The sequence below is a fragment of the Homalodisca vitripennis genome, chromosome 2 (assembly GCF_021130785.1).
Source record: "Homalodisca vitripennis isolate AUS2020 chromosome 2, UT_GWSS_2.1, whole genome shotgun sequence".
Classification (NCBI taxonomy): domain Eukaryota; kingdom Metazoa; phylum Arthropoda; class Insecta; order Hemiptera; family Cicadellidae; genus Homalodisca; species Homalodisca vitripennis.
The window spans coordinates 143,483,261-143,494,036 of NC_060208.1; the positions used below are offsets into that span (position 1 = coordinate 143,483,261).

Below are 10,776 nucleotides of genomic sequence, written 5' to 3' on the forward strand. Positions count from 1 at the left end.
AGTTGTCTTGAATGAAGGAATAAATTAACTGATGATCACAGAGCGCTTTATAATCAGATTGTGACTCAACTATAAAATAACCTTTTCATATCCACGCTTAGAATTCAGCGTGCTGCGTGAATGAAAGAATGAATAAAATACATTTATAGTAAGAGTTTGACAATTTATTGTATAATATACACATATGTTATAACTTACTTGTGAAACTCGTGATGTTCTGGATGACATATGTTTCGCATTGCCTGTAATTACTACATGCGAATACAGTAGAACCAATTATATTTAAAAATTCCACAGAGGAAAGAGTAGAGCCAAACATGACGGGATGGGGTGCGCGCGCACCTGGGGCGCCTCCTCACCACCGCCGACACCGCCGCCGCCGCCGTCGCGATGCCGCCACTCAGTCAGTGAGAGCGCGGCGACTGTGCGGAGTGTCGTGTGTCGCTTGCCGTCAGCCTTGCCGCCACCGCCGCCGCTGCCGCCCGCCCGTCAAGCTGTCAGGACGCACGAGCACCACCGCGGGCGCCGGGAGCCACCGCAAGCAACGCTCCAGGTCATCCTCCAGATATGTCGACAAACCGAAGAAGAAGAAACAAACGGCGAGCGTTTCCCTCGTCAGCATCCCCAACACTATCAAGCTCTCCATGCTCAACAGTGGACTCATTTCTTTCGGTGAGTACAAAAATACTTCAGTCCCACCCGATCTAATAGAGATAAAGCAAAGGTGCAAAATGTCTTTCCTGAGACCTTAGGACTGGTGAAGTTAAGATCATACAACCCTCTCCTAATTTACCTCGTCTTGTTTTTTTTTTACTTAACCTCCAGAAATCATACAACGTCCTGCAAAGGTCGCAGGAGAAATGGCTTGACGTGTCCTTTCTTGTATGTAGGGGGACTACAGGTTATCTCGGTACTAATTCAGCCCTTTAAATTTAATTCTATCAGGGTCATTTTGTTTTAGATAGCGATAATTCTGAACTTATTTTTGTTTTATGTTCGCTGTATTTGTCAAATGATGGGTTTTGATTTACATATTAGTATTTTCATGACGTTCATCCTCCAATTTTCCAAACCTTTAAGGCACTAATCTTTTTAATAAAACGATCTATTTACGGCTGATTCGTTAAAAAAGGTATTACCACGTTTAACCCAGTACATTTTGTATTCATTTACTACCTGGACGGAACATAGATAAATCTTTCCACGTTTAGTTAAGAAAAGCATGTATAATAAATATAGCTTATTGGTACCTAAATGGGTTTTTAAGCAATATGTATAATTAATGCAGTAACAAATGAGTTATTTTAATCGCTAGGGATGCCAACATTCATTTTATGCGTAGGCTTCTTTTTTTATTCCTTTGATAGACTTGTCAATTTTTGGTATTTGTAATATGCTTCATTTAAAAAAGAAATAAAATTTAACCTGTTACATGGAAAAAATAGAAAGTGATATTTTCCTACATTGTATGTTGTAAATCACAACAAAATACATAATAAACACATCGTGCACCATTAATAACATATAACTGTCTTGGTTTTGATGAGAAATATGTATGTGACAGCAGATAAGTCGTTATTATTAGTGTATCGTAAGAAAAATATACTCCTGGACATGCAATTGTATAGGCTAGGCTTTTAAAAATACAATACTAAACAACATACTTCTTAAACCAACCTTTACAATTATTATTACGCTGGCATACCGGATTGATAATATTATTTCAAAACTTACACACACACACACACACACACACACACACACACACACACACACACATATTTTAATAAATAACATCGTTTTTATAACATTGACTATATTTCCGTAAAAACCGTCTTCAGGCGCATAATTTTATAAAATATAAAAGAACACAATACACACAAAAGTAAACAAACAGTCAATAATTAATAAATACCGATGACATGAACTAAATATTTCTTCCATATATTGTTTTCAAATTTATAAGTTTTTTGTCAAGTTACCTGATGTTACCAAGTGAGTCCATGTGGAATTTTGCTCTTTAAAACCAATTGGCGTGCGTGTTCAAATGTATGTAATATTATACGTGATTGATACATTTTAAAATATTTGTTCACCATGTTTTGATAATTTTAATTTTAGTTACTTTTTTTGTTTGCACATAATATAATTATTGTATATTTCATTCTTTAAATTATGTTGATGACCATAAAGTAACCCACTACGTCTTGGTTGACAAGGTTAAAATGAAGTATCTTCTATTACTCTCGTGATTAATTAATGCTTAAAAAATATAATGCTGTCTGCTTTTATATAACAAAATGTAGATAGAATGGTGTCTGTCATACATCAATAATAGGAAAATGAAATCAAAACCGTCTGTTTGAATCTGTTCCATTTCGATAGGTGATCAGGATGTCAAAGCAGTTGAATGCGGCGTGGGTGAGGAGCCAGTTAAAAACTATCCATCCGGTTACCACTGGAGGTCTTGGAGTAAACAACTCAGATGCACCGCTGATAATTAAAAAATCTGATTAGTTATACAGTATAACATAACCTTTTGAGCAAGTCAGACCTCTTCTTTTCAGCTTAGTTTCGTTTGGCAAAATATCCTAAATTTAATATTTACATACAGACACTTGCAGCTAAAGTTTTATTCCAAATGAAACCATTGAACATGAACTCTCAATCTAGGCTCCGAAAAAGGATGTCATTGGAAACAACTGTCATGCTTTTTAGATATTTCAAAACCTGTCTAAGAACCATTTTAAATCCCATTTTCGCAAGCTAATTAAGGTGGCTGCAACAGGCCCATCAGCTTAAAGCCTTAAGAATATAAATTCAGATTCGGTTTCGGTATATTTTTAACGTGATTATTTATGACCATATATACTCTAGAAATGAGTGATCTATACAATACAGGACCACTGCTCAAGGTGTGGATACTCAAGATCCCAAACAATACCTCTATCTGAAATCCTTTCCTAAATTGAGGTGAGTCCATCATAAAGGTCCATGAGATCAGTCACCGATACAATCTTTAATTGATGGTCTCAAAAATAGGCTTAGAAATTTGAAATTTCTAAAAAAAAGTAAGTGGATCCCTAAGTAAACAGCAAAATGAACTTCATGTGGTCAGAGATAATTTGGAATACTCTTACCTTCAAATTTCATTTTTCACTACCCTAGTTCGGGATTTAGGATTACGATCAAGACTCTTTATTTGGCCTGCGAGTAATTTCCATAGGTCTCTGATATCAATATAATTGGAAAATATCCTATACATTTGTCTCATTTAATTTGGCTGCATCCGACCTATACTATTAAAAACAATAGCAGGTGTGACAATTTGAACAGCAAGATAATTCTGGGAATTTCTTAAATTAGTGGACTTCTGTGTTGCTATATCAAGCCCAGAAGTTCGCAGTACTGAACAGGTGTACTGACAGAATTATCTTTAACAACTGACGTATCCATAGCGTTTCCTATATCAGTGAGAGAACAATCTGTCTCTACACTACATAACAATTCACTGCGGTAGGCGATCGAACATTATAAAATGAAGTCTGCAATTCCTAATTTAATAAAGGTAGATAGTATTTCACTAACTTTCACGATATCACAGTGAGAGATGAACAGTATTGTCTAGTACTATCAATACCCCTCGTTAGTACCAAATGTGTCGTTATTTGAAAATAAAAAAAGGTAGCAATTAGTTCAATTAGGTATGCTGCAATGGATATGTAAATACTGGTAAGCTATATTATTTACTGGTTATTGCCCGCTTCTTCGAACGCCTGGTATCTCACAATATCATACGAGCACTGTAGGCAAACGTTTTAGCGGGGCGGGGCCCATTGTTTTAAATGCTTCTGAGATAGATATTGTCGTTTGAGTATATTATTGTCATTGAAACAACTAAATAATTTCATGTAATTACTAAAATAAATGTCATTGCTTTGGCTTTGTGGTTTTGGAGAGCAAAACATTTATGAGCACGTTTTAAGTAATATGAACGTGTATGCAAAATAGTATAGCATTTTGTTAAACAGTTTCTAAGATTTAAGTAGATACAGTTAAGTCTTTGAGCATATATGTAGTTATTGCCCAGTGACCGTATATGTTATAAATAGAAATGAATCGCTATATGTGTAGATAAGCGCTAATCTCGAGAACAGCTGGAACAATTCGACACACTCTTGTTTTAATATTCATTGAAATTAGAGGAAGGTTTATATAAAAAATAAAGATGGAAACAGTTACTTGGAATATTTTTGAATTCAGAAAAATGTTTAGTTTTATTTGTTTAGTTATGATCCAAATTTAACTCACACTAAGCAGCTTGTGATACTTTCAACTGAAGTTCTACAAAGTAGCTGAAACATCTGTTTAAGTTAAAGTTTGATAAAATAAAGTATACAGTGCTTGATAAATGCTGTAATGCAGATAGAAAAGACAAAACTAATATCTATTTTTTACTCCAGATTGCGCTAGTGACGAATTAAAAACAATCTAATGCATTGACAATACTATTTAAAGCATGTTAAAACTGGTATTAACAAACAAAGCCGTGAATGTTTTCACATTACATACTATAAACTGGTGGCATTTACTTGACATTTTGATACGTAATTTTAACAGTGACTTATGTAAAAAACAGAAAGATGAACAGTAGCATGCCTTAACGATCTATTATTTCTCAGTCTACAGTCAGAAAAACAAGACTTCTGTAACGCAACAGATACAAACGATTATTTTGGAATGTTGCATGAACTTAGAAGGTTTTCCTCTCTATACCGGAAATAGATAGGAAGTAGGTAGGATTTCCTCCTTGACCTTAATAGGCTTAGTAGGTAGGCCTGCCCCATTGACCTTAATAGGCATCTCATTTTTACGTTTGTATTTGTGAATTTATATTTTTTTCATCGGGGCAACAAAGTAAACTCTACTAGGCTATGGCATTGGAAATATCGTAGACCGGAAGTATAGTACAACGGTTATAATTAAACACACTTTTATCCGTTTATCGGAAGAAGGTTTCCGAAGCCTATGTATTTGTATTTTCTTGATCGGGACAACAAGGTACACTCAGCTGTTACTTTGGAAAGGTTTAGTTATTAGTTTGAACCACAGATGCTGCAACATGTGCAAAACATGATAGAAGTGTCAGGTTTTGATACTCTTAACCACGAACAATGAAAAAATATCTCCCTGATGTATACCTACTTACATTTGAAAAATGTCATAGGACTGCATCATGTTACATCATAAGTGAATTTACTAAGTGGTATTTCGAAAAGAGCGCGCGTCTTTAAGCCGTACGTGACAGCTAGTATTGAATATATATTATCGGCATTACTTGATGTGTTTCAATAGTTTCTGTAGTAAATGAGGTACTTTTTAATTTTATTATCAAATGCAGTATTTCAAGTGATTCGCAATATCAGTATTTATTTTAAAATAACAATGAGTTTTTACGATAAAAACTGCATATACTAAACTTCAAATCCTAGAAACCTATTTAAACTTTCGTGTCCCACATTCCCCATAGTATTGTCTCTGAATACTGGACAGCAAATAAAATATATACAAAGAACTTGGAACTGCCAATCCTAGTAAGGCAGCTGCGAAATTCAACGTTGCAAATTCATTATTGAGCCTGCTTTTGTTATTTTCTCTGAGGAAGCAGGATACTCAGCAAAACGTCTGACTAGAAGAAGAAGTCAGGAAATTAAAACACCCTCATGATGTTTCCATCTGATTAATTTTTATAAACTTAAAATTTGAAACATAAGCTGTATGAAAGAACGCTGTGAGCATTTAAACTAAAGAAGATATAGTGGAAAAACTCAGAAAAGCGAATTAATAGTTCTCTAATTTTCACAAAGAAAGGAGTAAAAATATCAACAGTTTTAAAAATTTGTGATAATTAAATGTTGTATTTTTAACTACCAGTGCTTAAATAATGTATTTTAGAACGCTTAATAACTGCTGGGTGAATAATAATAATCTATAAGCATTTGTTTGGTAGGTCTTCGTTGTATTGGTATGTGTGTATTATTAAAATTCAAAAATAAAAAGAATCTAAACAAATCGATGCCTGTATTAGAGTATTGTGAATAAAGCATATTTTGCAATATATTTAAAAATTTTCTTTATTATCTATGGCTAAAATTAAATAAAAATCACACGCGAAAAAAATATTACCTATTAAAATAATTAATTGTTTCTTGTAAGAAACATAGATATAAAGTGCATTCATAAACAACAACGAAAAGCCAGCACTTGAAGTTTTACAATTGGAAAAGGTTAGGTTATGGATTTACTTAAATACATGTTTGGTTTGAAGCCAGAATACCGGCACATTATTCAGAACTAACATAATTTAAATTGATATTAACTTAACTCGAACATCCTATAATTGTTATCTTTATTTAGAAAAAAAAATGCTACTGTGCACTGTAGTGATCAACTGTCTTGATAATGGATAATTTTCCCTCTTGGTGGTGTACCGTTATTTGTGTTGCGTGGTTCAAAATCTTTTGTGCCAACAAAAAAATTATCAATTCTAAACTAGTTTTGTTTTTTATCTGAAATTGATTATCTGATGTTTTTTTCCCAGCAAAATCATCGTAAATTCGGCCAAACAAACACGTTTGCAAATTATTATATTTGTATAAATAGAATAGTTATAAGTATTATACCTCCTTGTTATATTGATTCGGTTAAAAATAACCCATTACAGTACTTTTAATATTTAGACACAAAACAGCGAGTGGTAATGTGCTTGCTGAACCAGTTCAATCAAGTCAATACTGACAATGCCATTATCAATGGACGATCCCTACCTTCCAGTGCTTGTTAACATTCGCTGTTTGTTCATGTCCTCGACGGTCGATAGACTGTTGTAGTCTCCGAGTACAATTCTACTTTTGCAGTTAATTCTGGAACAAAATCTCTGGGAGTTACATATGTCATGGAAACTAAATAATACCTTACTTTTTTAATTACTAAGGTAAAACGTAAAAATTCGCTTAAATGTAAAGTAAATGTGTAGTTTACTGTGATTTTTATAATCAAAATTTAAGTTTTATTTAAATTGTATGATAATAAATCTGGATTTTTATTTGAAATAGCTTAACTAGAATAGTAGTTTTTTCATACACTACGAAGATGTACTTTTGTAAGGCATTAAGCATTCATTGTTATGAACTAATCTGAGCTTGAATGCCTCTAAGAGTAATGAAAGGAAATCAAACAATACCAGCCTTTTCGAAGGAAATAGATAACTTTATTATAGATCTACACTCAATACAATATTAATACATTATGTATTGTTTCTTTGGGCAAGATTGACTCGCTCTTGAGAGATTGAGACAAATCAGTATGAAAATTGTAGATTTAATTCTAATGCTCCATAGTGTGTCTTTACATAAACAATAAATAAAATAAAATTATGTTGGCGTAATTTCGGATATAGTTAGGAGTTAGAGACAGATGTTTCACAATATCCTAGAGAATCCAAGCCTTCATTCGTTTTTGGAGCCGAAATTCATTGGATTACCTCACATAAAAACCCTGAACAATTACCAACGTCGCTGTTTCGTTTATATAAGTATTTTTGTACTTTACAAAAATATATTTATCTATAATTTTCCAGAATTTTCAAGAATATAAGCTCCTCAATTTTTATTTATTTTTTGTCTCGAGGAACGTAACCGTAAAAATCTGATAAAAATATTATAATTCACAATGGCTGAACAAAAAATCCTGAATGACCGTTAATTACACCAACTCCTTGATATACGCTTGGATAGGAGTCTTTCCACGTGCAGATAGTCCTGTAAAGTCCCGTTTATCATTTCTGTAGCTTCTCTGGGGTTTTGTCCTTGGGATAGATATTTAGACCAAGGCGGTCTTGAAACGCTGGGTTTGAGTAGAACGCTGTTTCGAACATTTAAGTGAGGACTGTATGGATGATCAATAGCATCGCCAATTTTGAGAGAAATTCCACAGAACATTCCCAATAACTTTTAAATTAAAATTGTACTTAGTAAAACATATTTTAAGAATAGAACTCTAAACCACTGAGGACCACGAACGTCACTCTGTGTAAACAAATGCATTGATAGATAATCACAAGGATGTTTACAGCCTGTTAGTATTATACCTACCTGTGTATATTATCTAACGAATTCCACGGTTGCAGTATAGAGAAGGGACAAATGTTGAGTCGGCACTGCTTTGAAGAACTCAACTAATAAATGTGACACGTCAGACATGGTGGTGACAACTCGCACTACTAATCGATCAACAGCTCCTGACAGGCTCGCTTTCACCACTGGATCTCACGTTTGCACCTAATTTTAGTTAATTAAAGCAAATTAAAAAATAATTAATATATATTTTATATATATTTCCATGTTTGTATTTATATATGCATTTGTCTTCATTTCTTTTAAACTCTAACGTTTTCTCCAGGTGAAAAAGAATTGTAACGTGTACTTCTCTATTTACAATTGAAATGTCCATTTATCGCGCATGGGGTCTGTAAATTGAAAACTGACGAGATATAGTAGTGTGAAAAGGTTTTAGGTAAAGGGCAGAGAGGGCGTTGATCAGTGTACGCACCAATACGGTGTAAAGGGCTTACCTCTATCCCTCCCAGTGGGGGATTGGCCCTAAGCCTTCCTTTTCACAGAGCCTGCCATAAAACCCGCTAACGCTTCTGGTTAAAATTGAATCAGGTTGTCTTCAGATCTTCGCATTTGAAGATCAACAAGGTTGTCTTACTTGTATGAAAGATGACTTTAGTGACTTTTTATATTCTCTGTTTATCGTTTTTTTTTTTTTTAATTGAACTGTTCAAATGATTTGGTAAATTTAGCTTTCTCTTGAATATTATGACGAGGAAATTGTTTAAAATGCACCACTACCTTTTCAGACTGGCTTAATACATTAAGTTAACTTCGCTCCTAAGAAGAACCCAAACTTCAGAAATAAGTGGGTATAAAATGCTTAAAATCTACTTGGTTGTGGTTGAAATACCACTTCCATAATTAAGTGTGTAATACTTAAAAATGTGGGAGCATTCTACTTTTCTCTAACATTTGGTGCACTACTCTACGTGGTATTTTAGTACGTAGTTTAATACACAGCTTCAAGCTTGTCCAGACTAACAATGGAGATCTTGTAGACAACTATATAGCCTTGAGTAGCAGATAACTAAGAGAGGTGCTAGTACTAGAGGCATCAGATATAATCCACATTTGAGAATCAAACAGGGTCAGTAACGTGTCTACTTGCATCCATCATTATGATCCTTTAAAATTCAAATTTATCTACTTCATTTTCGTATTAATATTCTCTTTTTGTTTCATTTTATATTGCTGTCAATAAGCAACAAATCGCTACAAATCGCGTGGTTAAAAGTAATCCTAAATAATTTAAAAACGTAAATTTTATTAATTAATCTAGCTACTGGAATATTAGAAACGGATAAAAGTGTACAAAGAGATTCATGATAATTATGTGATTATTAATAACCTCAATACACCATTAATAACTTATGATACCTCAGAGCTCCGAGTTATGGGGTTACGAGGTTCAATACTACCTACTGACATATGTGTATTGGAGAACCGAAGGGAAAAATCTAAGCAAAACACACACATTCACAAAACACACATCATACTAACACACACACACACTCTCTCTCTCTCTCTCTCTCTCTCTCTCTCTCTCTTCTCTCTCTCTCTCTCTCTCTCTCTCTCTCTCTCTCTCTCTCTCTCTCTCCAACTAAGGGATGGATTATAATGCGATCGTGAAATGCAGTGGTACTCATTTATCGATAAAAAATGTCTGAAAATATCCCTTAACATCCCGAAACGAGATTATATTATGTTGGTTGTATGATTAATTTTCATAAATGAACCCTTACTGGATAAGGTTATTCATATTTTGCAACTAAAGATACAAAGTTTTAATCTCAGAACAGCACTGCTAGCAGCCAGCTCAAAAGGAGTTCACGGACACTGAAATTAGATTAAAAACCACAGGACAGCGCCCCAATTGAAGCGTGCCGTTATCCTCTCAGCAGGACGTGTAAGTGAGGGTCCTTCTCAGGCTTGGAAGTAGTATTTTCAGTTACTAAATCAGTAATTCTCTTTCATAGGCTATATTGACATACATGAGCATAAAATACACAAAAATAATCAATGAGTACTAATACATTTCATCCAGAGCTTCAATATATAAACCATTTAAGTTTAATGGGATGCTGAAAATGTATTTTATCATAATAATACCTGTCTTTGTATTTATGAAAGACAACTCATTAATCTAACAACGTGAGTTTTTAAATAGTTACTTCTGGATCAACACAGCCAATACATTATACGCGTATAATTTACATAATAGTATTAATAGAGTAGGTTAAGCCATCTTCTTCTTCTATGGGGAGGCCCATTCTCACATGGGAGTCAATAGGTACATATTTAAGCCTCAAGGGCTTTTAGCTCAACACGGAAGCACACCATGCCTACCAGTCTCAAGTTTCAGCAGTTCCAAAAACCACCGAAAAAAACCTATCAGGTCCTCCAGGGGAAATTCGCCACCCTTGTCCAAACTACCAAAGATGCCATACCGCTCCCTTGCTATTGCAGGACAATCAAAGAGCAGGTGTTCAGCAATTCCTCCTGTTCGTCCTGCATTATACAGAGCGTATTCTTCTGGAGGATGCCACTCTGTGAAGATGCTTCCTCAGGTAGCCGTGTTCCGTAATCAAACCAATAACTG

The 10,776-nt window shown here is 34.2% G+C and overlaps 1 protein-coding gene across 1 annotated transcript; it reads left to right on the plus strand.

The window, feature by feature from the left end:
• The first annotated feature begins 317 nt into the window (after positions 1-317).
• On the plus strand, positions 318-8,471 carry LOC124355833. Its single transcript, XM_046806987.1, has 2 exons — positions 318-672; positions 8,189-8,471. Exons 1-2 carry the CDS (start codon positions 318-320, stop codon positions 8,191-8,193), a joined length of 360 nt encoding a protein of 119 aa, XP_046662943.1. The 3' UTR covers positions 8,194-8,471.
• Positions 8,472-10,776: the final 2,305 nt, after the last annotated feature.